Raw genomic sequence first — 13,619 nt, 5'->3', positions numbered from 1 at the left:
CAGTAAAAACTCTTCATGTGCCTCACATAATTAATTGTGACTGAGTGAATTCTGATTTTCTTCCAAACATACTGTACTGCCCCACTTTAAGGACATTTGTATAGAAACAAAGTGAAATAATTTCTTATACAAACTAACATTCTATAAGTGACATGCCTTAATTTAACTGTGGACTGTCTTCTCTGTGCCTTTACTGTATGCCTGGTAATAAGCAATAATCTGTAAAAAAGTACTAACCCCCCTGAAACTGAAAAATGTAAACGGACTATGGTTAAGTTTGGGTCCTGCAAAATCTTTCTGCAAGCAGGGAAACCTCTCGCTGATTAGTATGAAAGGGAAGAATGTCAGAGAAGGCAATTACAGCAGGCAAGTTTATATATGGTTGTTTTTATTCACACATAAAAATGTAAATGAGAAAAATAGAGAGCTACACAATTGGGATGAATTAATAAACAATCTTAATTTAGGCATTAGAATAGCAATTTTCAGCAGTTTTTTAAAATAACTGAACCCCACATTCAAAAATGATCTCTCATTCTACTTCTTGTTAATCTAAAAACCAAACTGTTCATGTTCTATGATTTGTATGTGTCAAAATTTAATTAGTAAAGTAATCATTAACACAGCCACCAGGTAAATGTACTGTGGTAAAAAAGTACTACTTTCTGTTGATATGTAGTGTAGCAAAAATAAAAATTGCACCATTAAATTTGATGTAAATAATATATCAAAAACATTGATCCAGTGATATACAATAATGTGACATTCTGCTTAATGAGTATTTTTACTTTTGGTATCTTAAGTACAAAAACCCTTATTCCTGTTGATGCAACGCGCCGCCAAGGCCGCTAGATGGCAACAATGACGCGACTTAAAAAACAAACTCAACTTTATGTGAAAAAACAAAAAAGGTGAAGAAAAAGAAAAGGAAGGAAGCAGCAACAGCAAATTAATGGCAATGACCGGACGACAACTTTAACGTGTAGTTTTCAACTGTACCGTGAATCAAGTGGAAAAAAGAGAGTACACTCCGGTCGCAGCCGTTTCTTTTAAGTCCAGGGGAAACAAGGAAGTGAGTAACTTACTGACTTCCAGTCTCTTTCCGCCGGTAAGTCCCGCAGATTTGATCGCTCTCTTGTTTCTCTTACGGCGTGGCGTTGAGACCTGTAACAGAGGAAAGTTGGATTTAACTGTTGCCTCGGTGGAAATACACAAAAGCAGGCAAGCTTTTAACGATTTGTAAATCAACTGTGTGTGTGTGTCAGGAGTTGTGCGTTTAGTAAGCAGGACGACGCACTGATTCGTTTACAGTATGTGTGTTTGAAGTCTTCACCTGGACCCATGTCTTACTAACGTTACTCCTTCACCAACTGAGTCATTCATTGTGTTTGTGATGTGAGTGAAAGCTGGACACCTGTAGTGTGGTCAACCAAAAACAGCAGGTCCAACCATCACATCACTGTGATGTAGCTACCTGTCATTGGCACTAGAGCTACAACGATTACTCATAAAAATAACTGGCAACAATTTTGCTGATCAGTTGATCAAAGTCTTGAAATTACTTGATTTGTTTGATCAGAAGTTCACAACCCCAAAATATACATACATCACCTGAGTTGAACAAAAGCAGGAGATTCTCAGCTACATTTCAGCTTCTGTGGGTTCCATCAAGAAGGGCTGCAGGTTTTAAGCAATTTCCTGAATGGATAGTTTACATGTTACAGTTATTAACTATTAAAACAGTGTTTTTTGTTTAGTTTTTTTAGCCACTGATGTGACACACAAATTCAGATTCAAACTGTATTAACAGTGAAAGGTTTGGACCCACCTTCCCAATGAATCGAATGGGAAAGTATGTCCAGACTTTGGACAGGTAGTGTAAGTATTTAAAGAAGAGATTACATCAACACTAAATTACTTACATTAGAAATTAAACAACAGCAAATCACAGAGCTTCCCATCTGATGATATTCACAGATTGTCCAGACAAAATCCAAAGTATTGAACACAATGCTGCACTTCCAGGCTTCCCTGGATGACGTACATTAGGTCAGACCGAACCTGTTGGTAATATCGAACAATTACATCTAAGTCTGACCCATTTTATTTATCACAGGGCTGTGAACAATAAATGACCCGTAAGACAAGAACACATGTACGGGCCAGTTTTTATCACCTCCGGCAGCTGGCAAAGGTGAAGCCCTTTCTTTCACGGCAGCATTTTGAGACGGTAATACATGCATTTATCACGTCTCGTGTGGATTATTGTAATGCACTATATTTTGGGCTCAGTCAGGTCGCCCTTGCCCGCCTCCAGAGAGTCCAAAATGCTGCTGCTCGTCTGTTGGTTGGGGGGCGTAAAAGTGACCATATCACACCCATTTTGGCTTCCCTGCATTGGCTGCCGGTGTGTTTTAGAATTCATTTTAAGATTCTTTTATTTGTTTTTAAATCTTTAAATGGTTTGCCCCCCACCCTTTATCTTACAGAATTGCTACATCCCTATAGGCCCTCCCGGTGCCTCAGATCGGCTGACCAGCTGCTCTTGGAGGTACCGAGGGCTAGGCGGAGATCTGGGGGGACAGAGCTTTTTCTGTGGGGGCGCCTAAGTTGTGGAATGCATTGCCCCTTTATATTAGACAGGCCCCCTCGTTGTCCACTTTTAAAACCTATTTGAAGACTCATCTATACCGTCTGGCGTTTGAACCAGTAGGAGCCTGTGTCTTGTTGAGCTTGTGATTTATGATAGGGGGTTGTTTTAAGTATGATGTTTTTGTTTTGCTGTTGGTTTATGTTGCTTTTTGAGAGGTGTTGTGGATATTGTTTTGGTCAGCTTCGGCTGTGTTAAATGTGCTATATAAATAAAGTTGATGGTGATGATGATGATGACATGCTATGATTTACATCTGTCTGGTTTTGTAAATCAAATTACTGTAGCAACATGCACAGTCGAACAATCAGTGGTATTAATTTAAAGCAAATAAAAGTATCTTTTGAAAGGAAATTGTTTATAAATTTGATCCGCTCTTGTTGAAGTTGAATGTAACTATGGTCACGTTGGACAAAAGTACCATATGTAGTGCATACAAACTCATTAGGTCTTGTTGTTTTGAGCAAATGGTTACTACTGTGAACTCTACTGCACTTTTCATTAATAAATAATGTGCTTAGAAAGTTCTGGTGCTAAAATGTCACCTTTGTACCACCCGCAGCAAACGTACTATGGTCTCTGATATCAGTAACATCACCGGCTTATATTTGAAAATAAAGTGAATTTCTCCAGCTTTGTGAGGCAGCAGTTGTTCCACTGCTGATTGTGTCCTGATAACATCGCCAGCTTGTCATCTGACCCTCAGGGGTGATCATGTATGTTCGTGGCGGATGTTCTGCCTCGATAACTTTGTGCAGTTTGGCTGCAGATTTGATTGAATGTAATAAGTAACAGGCGTGGTAATTTGTTTAGAAGTGTTTTTAGATAATGAGCTGTTCATTTATTCATCCTCTACTCTGTTACAGTACTGGGACAAGCAAAATACTTCACCTTTATTGTCTTAACTTTCTTTCACAATAAAGGCCCTGATCACAAACACAGCATAATGTAATTGCTACGTTTTCTTTTCTAGACCTGACACAGTTATTTAATCCATCTATAAAGTATGACCCAATAACTGACAGGCGGTCTGTTGCCATTTGAGCAATGTGACATGGTGTTTTATCAGCCATAGTGAATAGGCTGTAATGACCAGCTCCTCCCATCATAAACACACAGCAGGCTTCCCGTGGCAGACAGCCTCAAAGGTTAAAAGCCATTTATTGGAGCTGTGTTGTTGAAATGCAGCCCTGCAGTGATGACAGAGGTGAGTCATCCCTGGACGAGGGCCCACAGGTGACAGCTGGGGATGTTTTTAATCAACAGCCTAATTTATTCAGGGATAAATGGCTTTATTCTTTTGGAGGGGAGCAGTATAATTGGCAAACAGGGGAGAGTCTCACAGTTGTTTAGTTTGCAACCCCCATCTGTCTCCTTTGTTTTGCCTCCAGTTAAAGGGACATTACTTAATTTATTTCATTTGTGTCTTGAGGTAAAACTTTAAAAAAATTATTATTAGGGATGTTTGAAAATGTTCTGGTGGAAGTACAGAAGTTTAGTTTGACAAAAATAGAAGTAACCATATTTTTGCAGATAGTAATGTTTGTCATAAATGCATAACATGAACACAGCTGTGGGCAGATGTGGAATAAGATGATTTTTATCAACCTTTTTGTGAGGACACAAAACTGCATGCTTAGGGGTTAAGCAGCACTGAGGTACCAGGCTTAGGCTTTAAATTTGTCATACTGGCACCACTTGTAACCAAAGTACAAGTTGAACAAAGTGGAAAGAGAACATTAAGTCTGTCTGAAGCCACAAGTTGAAAATTTCTAAGACATTTTTCAGATGTACAGATTTTTTCAACACTCGTGTTCAGTTTCAGGATCTTGATCTGTACAGTGGTGGCAAGCAGTGGCATGACTTTTGCACACACTCATGTCAGAGGAATTTATGGAAAAATTGCTTCAGCATACAGAATACTAGAAACACTATAATAGCATGTGAGTGCTGTTGAATCATGTGCCACTGTTTGTTTTTTAGCTTGAGTGTTCTGTTGGAAGTTACTTTAACCAGTGTATGATTAAATGGAACTATGTGAAGCGTTTGCATACAGGTGTTTCCACCCATGCTACAGCATTTTACTTGCAGTGTTTCCACCCATGCTACAGCGTTTTACTTGCAGTGCAATGCTATCTTGCCTCAGAGTAAAATTTATGTCCTTGGTGTAACAGTTATACTGTACTGTAAGTATTTATTTATGAGTTTATTGCTGTTGTTCTACGGCCCTGGGCCACTTACTGTTGTTTACTGCCACTTGTCAGCGCCTCAGAGGTTATTAATGATGAGTTATCTTGGGTAACATAGCTGGCCGATGGCACCCAACACCCGTGCCTTGGCTCCACCCCTCAGTTCCTGCAGAAGAGGACACAGTTATTTCTAGGTACCAAGGTTAGGCTGGCTCGCATGTGAGATTTGGGCGAGGTATTTTCTGGCAGGGCACAGGAGCACAGTGCCGGTCCTTGAGCAGCCAAAACATTTAATGGTGCCAGTGAAATAATCAGCAGTGCGTGTGAGTGGAAGTGACTTTAAATAAGTTCTCGCAGTCATTTGAAGACACGTGTGGAGATGCAGTGTCACTGAGAGCTGATCTGGCTGGCTGTTTCTGAAGGCGAACCGTGGGTGCTAGGGTCAGGGTTGTAGTGTTTGAATTGGGTGGTAAATTTTACCAGAGAGAGATGCACAGACTGTTGGCTGTATCTATTGTCTGTGGACACACTACTGTATAGTCCATCTTGGCTCACTCTTGAAGCTCGGTTATGAAGGAATAAGAAAACTGCTTTGATTCTTTGTGTGCTGTTGTATCAGATGACACGTAAGCAATGACCACACACACACCCATTATTTTGAAGCACTAGGACTGCAAATATTTGGTGAAATTTGGCTATCGTTCAAAGCAAAACAAATTGTCTCACCTTGTATTTTTGGCAGGAGAGTCATGGTTAGAAAGCCGCAGCAACATCTGCTGCTTTGGTCTGACGTCAGTTACGCCATTGTGTCTTTGTTCTGCAGTGTTTCAAGAAACTGAGTGCTAATACACACAGGACAGTTTCTCTGGGGGTTAGATTATTCTTTTGTCTTCCTTCTTTTAATTCTTGGAAGCTGAGTTTCCAAGTATAGTAGAGGTATTATTAGAAAAACTAGTTGAGGGTCTTATTCTATAGTATCCATCCATCCGTTATCTATACCGCCTATCCTAACGAGGGCCGCGGCGGGGCTGGAGCCTATCCCAGCTGACACTGAACAAGAGGCGGGATCCCCCCTGGACAGGTCACCAGTCTACCACAGGGCTGACACTTAGAGAGAGAGAGAGAGAGAGAGACACACACACACACACACACACACACACACACAGACAGAGAGAGAGAGATTGCTGCATGTCCTTGAACTGTGGGAGAACATGCACACTCCACACAGAAAGGCACCAGGTCGGCCTGGGCTTGAACTCGGAACCTTCTTGCTGTGAGGTGACAGCGCTAACCACTGCGTCACCATGCCACCTTATTCTTGTGAAAATGTTAAATTATTATCGAAATACAGTCTGCAGATAAGTCTTTGTGGTTTTTTGACCTTTAAAACTCTAGATTTGATGTATTTGAAAACATTTAGCTCTCTAAAAAGTGAAGTGGAAACCAGAATGATGTGAACCACTTTAATACAGAAAACAATACAGACGGCCTGCCTCCTCTTCAGGCCCCGTTGTCATAACAACGATAAAAGGTAACATGGGCTTTTTAGACAGTGAAATGTTGAGTCGGCAGGAGAGTAGCGTGGAGTTGATGATGGTGTGTATAATAAGGCAGCTTGGTGTAATGGTTAGTGGTATTCCTCTGACCTGGAGTTGCTGTGACCCGGACTAACACAGCTGCATTAATCTGAACCTGTGTTTGTAAATAAAACAAAGGTAAAATCCTTCACAAAGCAGTGACTTTAGTGTTCCTCAGGAATCAGTAAAGTTTATCTTCTGCTTTGTGATTGACATTTCACACATGGTGCATGTAGCGTCACTGCACCAACCAGTGCCGTGGTTATTCAGCAGCTGTATGTTTGTTCAATTGAGCTCACAATGCTGCAACTGGCAGCTGTCGTTTAACAAGTTTTACTCCTTTCTGTCTTAACAGTTGTACAACCAGGATCATGATTGTTTGCCTCGACACATGTTGAGTCCTCTGCCCCTGTTCTACCTCCTAGGACATCCATTACTCTTGTTCTACCTCTACACATACTGTGGACACACGTAGCTGTTATCAGCCAGCTCAGAGACGCCAGCAGACCCTTCACTTTATCACCGCCGCCGCTCTCAGATGACGGTCACCCAGTGACGCTACACCACAGTTGGCTGGTTTGCTTACTGCCTTCCTGGTTTCCTGACCCCGTGCTAGAAGGAGCTACCTGAAGCAGCCATGTTACATGTTGGTTTGTGATGTCCAAGCCCTGTGACGGACCAGGAGCAGGAGCAGAGGAAGGACAGGAGTGTGATCACAGGGACATTCCCAGGTTTGTGATTGGCTGTGATGATGATGAGCAGGACGTGGGTCAAATGGAGACAGGCATGAAGAACAAGATGTTTCGAGATGAGGAAATGGAGGATGATGAAGATGAGTTGGTGAGTTACAGGTGTTAATTCAGGTGTTCTCACGTATTTCCTAACTTACAGGTGTATCATGAGGTGATTGTTTGTGGTTATATTATTAAGGGTAGGTGTTAAGGGCAGGTTAGGTCTGGGAAATGGCGATGCTGAAGATTTATGACGCCATGGCCTGACACCCCCCTCTTTGGGGGCAAATAATGGGTAAACATCATTTAATTTGGATACTGAGCTTCCATATGAATGCTCTCCCAATTGGCACATTTAATTGTGTTTTATTGACTGTTGCGTAATAATAATTGTTTCCTCACTTTTGTTTTCACATTAAAGTCACGATATGACAGTTTTTTGTTCTCTTAGGTTTAAAAATAAACTTTATGCAGTGAAATGTGCCTAAAACTAGTTGCATTTATAAATGAGGCGTTTCAGTGATTATAAATCCTCAACTGAAAGAGAAGAGTTCATTTTGGAACAGAATAGGAAACGACAGTGTTGGTCATTTTTAGGCAGAAGGAAAAATAACAGTGCTGTAAAACTAGCACGTTGCACGTTTTTGTCAGTATCCTTGTCTCACTTGATGTGATGTGCTTCGTGTCATGTCTCCATCCTCTCCAATAGCCGTCAGAGCGGCAGATTGTGGTCGCCATATGTGCCATGATGAAGAAGTCCACATCCAAGCCCATGACGCAGATCATGGAGCGCCTTTCTAAGTTCGACTACATAGACGTGGTCATATTTCCCGAGGAGGTGATCCTGGAGGAACCTGTGGAGAACTGGCCCCTCTGCGACTGCCTTATCTCCTTCCACTCCAGAGGTAAAACTTTCTAGTGTTAAGAGCACTGTGTTGCATGAGAGGAAACTGTGACCAGGGAGGTGGATGGGAAATGAGGCCTGGAGTTTGGCACTTCGGGGAGGTGTTAGTTTGTTGCTTTGCCTGCCTCCAGACAGATTCTTAATTAGTAGAGCAGATTAGCAGAGTAGATGGGCATCTAATTGTTTTCTGTTCCTCAAAAAAACAGCGGAAATTAAATGGCATTTTTTTCCTGCAGCAGCATAAAAATGTGCTCAGTCAGGTAGATGTTCTGTTTTCTCTTGGGAAATATCAATACCTTAAATGTTTTACCATCATTTAGAATTTGTGTCAGGCTGTCTGACATCAGCCAGTACTAGTTAATGGGAATGTCTCACAGAGAAACAAAGAGAACTATGGGATTAGAAATATGCATTTTAGGCTTCTAATTAATTTTACTTCTCAGCTGACTGTGTGTGGTTTACGAAGGCAGACACAGAGGAGGAAGATCAACACATTTTCCTGTGTATTATGTCCTCTATCTTAAATGACACTTAAGAATGCATGTTGCTGCAGCTGCACATGTGTTTACTTTTAAGGATTAAGAGCTCAAATATGATTTTTTTTTATCACAGTAAAATAGCCAGTTAAAATCAGTTGAATATATTAGAAATATCACACGTTCATTCACTTACACTATTTAAGTGTGTTGCTGCTGATAGTGATCTGTCTCTGTGTGTATTTGAGTCGGAGTAAATCACATGGGACTGTTTTCCGTTCTATTTTTAATAGCATGATGTGGAGAGTTGGTCAAACCAAGGGAACATGATGTGAGTCCTGTGTTGTGATTGTTGGGAAGCTAAGATTTCTCCGAAATGCTTCGTTTACAGAGGAATGTAGGGAATATTGAGAATACTGTGTTTTGTGCATGAAAGTCACCTGTGTTGCTCCAAGCTGCTTTAAATAAATGTAAACTGGTAACAACAAAGTTTTTTCTTTGGCTTCTCTATTAAGGGAACTTTGTTACTCATTATTACTCAGGTCTTCCCCCATTTTCAAGCATCCTGTCTCTACTGAGACCTCAAATGGAAACTCCATCACTTCCTGTGAGTCAGAGGTCTTTAGAGAAAATGGCTACCCAACAGTGGGTGTTTAAGGTCTCTTTTCAAGGAAGTCTTAATTCCGTTAATGTTTTAAATTGTCCCGTATTAGAGGTGGAGGCTCAGTTCAGGTGAATATGACACTATGCCAATGAAACATGCTGGGTGTGAATTTCCATTCAAACAGACAGCTGCATTCATCACTTATCTACTCTGGCTCACACTGAATCCTATTAAAGTCCACTGAAACCTGCTGAAATGAATAAATCTGTGGAAACTTCTGAGGACCCATTAACATTGTTACAGAACTGACGAGTGCACGAGTCCTCTGAATTTAAAAAGAGGGTCTTTTTTTAATCCTAGTAAAATAAACGTTAAATAAATCATTTTCGTGTAAATGCTAACAAGGAAAAATGACCAATGTAAATGTTGTATGAGCCTGGATTGATGAAGAATATTGTTCTGGCAATAGTGATACGGTTTTTATCTGAATCTATTCAGGTTTCCCTCTGGACAAAGCTGTGGAGTACGCTAAGCTCAGGAATCCGCTACTCATCAATGACCTCAATATGCAATATTTCATACAGGACAGGTGTGGTTTGTGCAGTAACACACACACACGCACACAAACACACACACACACACACACACGGTTGAGGGGTTTAAATGTATAAGGTAAAAAGTAAGATTCCCCCATAAGACAGTGGCCACACTGACTCCAGTGAGTTTAGCTGACCGACGCAGCCAAAGACCTGACTCCAGTGAGTTTAGCTGACCGAAGCAGCCAAAGACCAAAGACATTGGGACACACATCACATCTACACTTTCTGTTTTTTTTTCTTTTTTTTAATGGAGGTGATCTATAATGACTGTTTGATTCTGTGTCAGGAGGGAAGTGTACCGGATCCTCCAGGAAGAGGGCATTGACCTACCTCGTTATGCTGTGTTGAACCGAGACCCCGACAATCCTGAAGGTGTGCACAGTTCTTTCATTATGTTCAATATGTTTGACCTCAGTAACCCAGTAATCTGTTTCCAGTGTTCCTTCCCTAAGTAAGAAAAATTTGGTGTAGCTGACTTTGTTTTTCCTACTGCTGTCTGTCTTTTCTTCTATATGACATAAAATTATGATGATTTATATTGAAGATGAACAATACTGCAGTATTATTTACTCTGCTGCTGTTTTAGACTGATGCCTATTATGTGGATTGGTCCAGATCCATGTTAAATACAGATAAGTAAAGTAAATAAGTGAAAGGCACAGTGTGTGTGTTGGTTGCTGTTGTATTAAACGGTCAGTGTTGCAGACTTGTGTAGCTTTTAATTGTGATTGCAGTCTGTGTTAAAGACATAAGAGTTTTTCCATTATAGGAACCTGTCAAACAGAGTATCGCTCGTAATGGGTTCTGTGTTCGTTTTGACTGCCCTCTGCCCCCCTCAGGGAGTGCTACTAAAAGTTCCATGAATGCGAGGGGGGAGGCATTGCATGTGTACAGAGCAGTTGCCTGTGATTGTTCAAATGTCCATGTCTTCACACCTCACCAGTTCACATTACAAGCACGGTGTGGTTTAGAGGGGTGCAGCCCCACCTTCTGTTCTCTAAACAGTGACCAACACAGAGACAATACAATGAAAAAACAAAGCACCACGATCCGCATCATCCTGGGAGGTTATGTGGGGAGAAGTACGGGGTATACAGCTTGTTAGGTTCTGTACAGTAATGGTTCAAATCCAGGGTAAGCAGGGAAATTTGATCTGATTGGATGGAAAATGTAAACTAAACTGTGCATTTTCCTTGTCGGTAACATCTTTGTTGCTGTTTGTATGCAGAGTGTAACCTGGTGGAGTGTGAGGACCATGTTGAGGTGAATGGAGAAGTGTTCCCTAAACCCTTTGTGGAGAAACCTGTGTGTGCTGAGGACCACAATGTCTACATCTATTACCCAACATCTGCTGGAGGAGGCAGCCAGAGACTCTTCAGAAAGGTAGCTGCCTCCCATGAAACTCTTCAAACGAGCAAATGTTTGTCATAAGCATAACGCGTTCAGCTGTATAAGGATTTACTTTCTTCACTTGTCAATAAATGATGTAATGCTTCTAATCATTTGTTTGAAACTCGCTGTTATTGTTTAATTAATTATGACTTAGAAAAGGGAAAATGTGATAACATTAGAATATTAAAAATGTCATTCTGACAGTACATATAACTGTTGTGGAGATAAAACCTTTTACCTTTTTAGTAGTAGACAGTCACTCAACATACAGAAGAACAGCAAGGACAAAAGAAGTATTAAGAGACAGTGTAGATGTTTCAGGGAGTGGGAACTGAGGTGAATTAAGGTCTTTATTGGCAGGTTTGGGTCCAAATGCCTTTGAATTCTCCTCTCTCTCTCTCTCTCCCTCTCTCTCTCTGCTATAGATAGGGAGCCGTAGCAGTGTGTACTCCCCAGAAAGCAGTGTACGAAAGACTGGATCTTACATCTATGAGGAGTTCATGCCCACAGATGGTACCGATGTGAAGGTACTGTTGATGTTCACTTGACCTCTGTTAGAGATGTTTAATTTCTTGAACAGATTTTTGCAGCAGTGACTCATAAGGCTCTCGCAGACGTGCACTGGAGCCCTGAAATTATCTAGACATTACCCAAAAGAGCTGTATGTGAGAACGCAAATGTCAGTCGATCCCTGCCAGCTGCCTGGTATAAAGTCCGCTTCATGTCCAAGTGAGCCCATGTGAGAAAACCGCAGCGTAGAGTCCAGAGTTTTTACATGGAGCTAGTGGGTGTGTTGATGCTGCTTTGTCATGTGACCGGCGTGAAACTGGTGGTGAAGAAAAACGGTCATTTACAATGAAGATGCCAAAGAACTGGAGACATGACGAGATTCAGGAACTTCTGTTGTTAATAGTCGATGTCAAGTTTAAGGTCGGGCAAGAGACTCAGTAGTTTTTGACCAAATTACAAACTGGCTACCTGATTACGCGCTCTACACAGACGCCCACCCCACATAAACCACAGAGTATTTCCAGTAGGAGAGAATGCACCTGACACACATCTGCTGTGCACTACATGTGTGAAAGGGCAACTCTGGACAAAGTCCGGGCCAGATTCTGCGGACACAGTCCGGAGTTTGTGAAAACAGTTATAGTTATGACTCATTCTTTTGTCCAGTTAGTGAAATGTAGAAGTCCATTATCATCAGTGCTGACACACTTTCTATGTTTGTGTGTCTTCTGCCTGCATGTGTGTGTTATCAGGTTTACACAGTGGGTCCAGACTACGCCCATGCAGAGGCCAGGAAGTCCCCTGCTCTAGACGGAAAGGTAGAGAGGGACAGCGAGGGGAAGGAGATCCGCTACCCCGTCATGCTGACGGCTATGGAGAAACTGGTGGCCCGCAAGGTCTGCCTTGCCTTCAAGGTAGGTCACCATGAAGTGGACGCTGTGCATCATTGTGTTTAGGGAAACAAAGAAAACCCTGAGGTTTGAGGTAGTCAGAAATCCTGAATTTGTTTTTGAAACCTGGGCTATTTATGGACTTGCGGTCCTTCTCTTTTCCTTTTTATTGCTGCCCAAGACATCAGTGGTCAAAAACTCTACTGGGCACCCTTTTACATGCTACAATCCTTTAGAAGCCAAAGCAAACATTGAATCATGTTTTGTTTAGCTCCATAAGACAGTAACATCTTGTGCTGGCAGCTCATTAGACCGTTTTAGAGCAGGGAGAAAATATCTTTAAACCAGCTGATGTAAACACAGACAGTTTGGAGCCTCCAAACATGGATGATCTGTTTATTTTTTTTTTTTACTTGCAAACTAAATACATTTTGTTCTTACATAAATACATTTAGTCAACGGGAGAAGCATTTTTCCTAAAGCAGTGTACCATGAAAAAAGTTCACGCCCCAGGTTCTTACCTAGCTCTTAACATCTGCAGCTTGGTGTGACTGAGCACATTTCAGAAAACACGCGGGACTGCCAACAAACGAAAGAGATGACTACAGCATGATGGGAAAAAAAAATCAGTTATTCATACGTTTTTGTTGCAAGTATGGCTCTTTACGTCAAGGCTGTGTGTTCCAGTTTCCCCAGAAGCAAGTTGTTATGAGCCCAAGTGGAAAATGTGCTTTATAAACAACTGTTTCTAATTACAGATATCACTGCTCAGCTGTTGTATTTAGCTGTTTATAAAACCTTTGCTAATGCAGCCTTTTTGTTGTTGCTTTACAACAGTACCAGCAGCTGGGAAAAAATTTAATTAAATTAAAAAACCCAAGCTGATTTTGTAAGTTTGCCCACTAACAAAGAAATGATCAGTCTACAATGTCAATGGTAGGTTTATGTGAACAGTGAGAGAACAATAACAAAAAATCCAGAAAAATGCATTACAAAAAAAGTTGTACATTAATTTGCATTTTCATGAATGAAATAAGTATTTGATCCCCTATCAGTCAGCAAGATCTCTGGCTCCCAGGTGTATTTTAGCACTGTAA

The 13,619-nt window shown here is 41.2% G+C and overlaps 1 protein-coding gene across 21 annotated transcripts in view; it reads left to right on the top strand.

Annotated features, from left to right (window-relative positions):
* The first annotated feature begins 899 nt into the window (after window positions 1–899).
* Window positions 900–13,619, top strand: part of ppip5k1b (diphosphoinositol pentakisphosphate kinase 1b) — a 54,983-nt gene continuing 42,263 nt past the window's right edge. For 20 of the 21 annotated variants that reach the window (XR_002276798.1, XM_020622726.1, XM_020622707.1 and 17 more), the window contains exons 1-8: window positions 900–1,108; window positions 6,772–7,256; window positions 7,857–8,052; window positions 9,630–9,720; window positions 10,017–10,102; window positions 10,959–11,113; window positions 11,548–11,649; window positions 12,385–12,546. Coding sequence is in view for 20 of the 21 variants with exons in the window: in XM_020622726.1 (XP_020478382.1) it covers window positions 7,074–7,256; window positions 7,857–8,052; window positions 9,630–9,720; window positions 10,017–10,102; window positions 10,959–11,113; window positions 11,548–11,649; window positions 12,385–12,546 (975 nt within the window). In the remaining variant the exon portion in view is untranslated. The remainder of the gene's footprint in view (window positions 1,109–6,771; window positions 7,257–7,856; window positions 8,053–9,629; window positions 9,721–10,016; window positions 10,103–10,958; window positions 11,114–11,547; window positions 11,650–12,384; window positions 12,547–13,619) is intronic. The other variant, XM_020622644.1, reaches the window with a different exon arrangement.

This window comes from Monopterus albus, unplaced genomic scaffold (genome assembly GCF_001952655.1).
Source record: "Monopterus albus unplaced genomic scaffold, M_albus_1.0 scaffold7.1, whole genome shotgun sequence".
In the NCBI taxonomy this organism is placed as follows: domain Eukaryota; kingdom Metazoa; phylum Chordata; class Actinopteri; order Synbranchiformes; family Synbranchidae; genus Monopterus; species Monopterus albus.
Note: the sequence above shows the minus strand (reverse complement) of the source record. Positions and strands in the feature narration are given on the sequence as shown.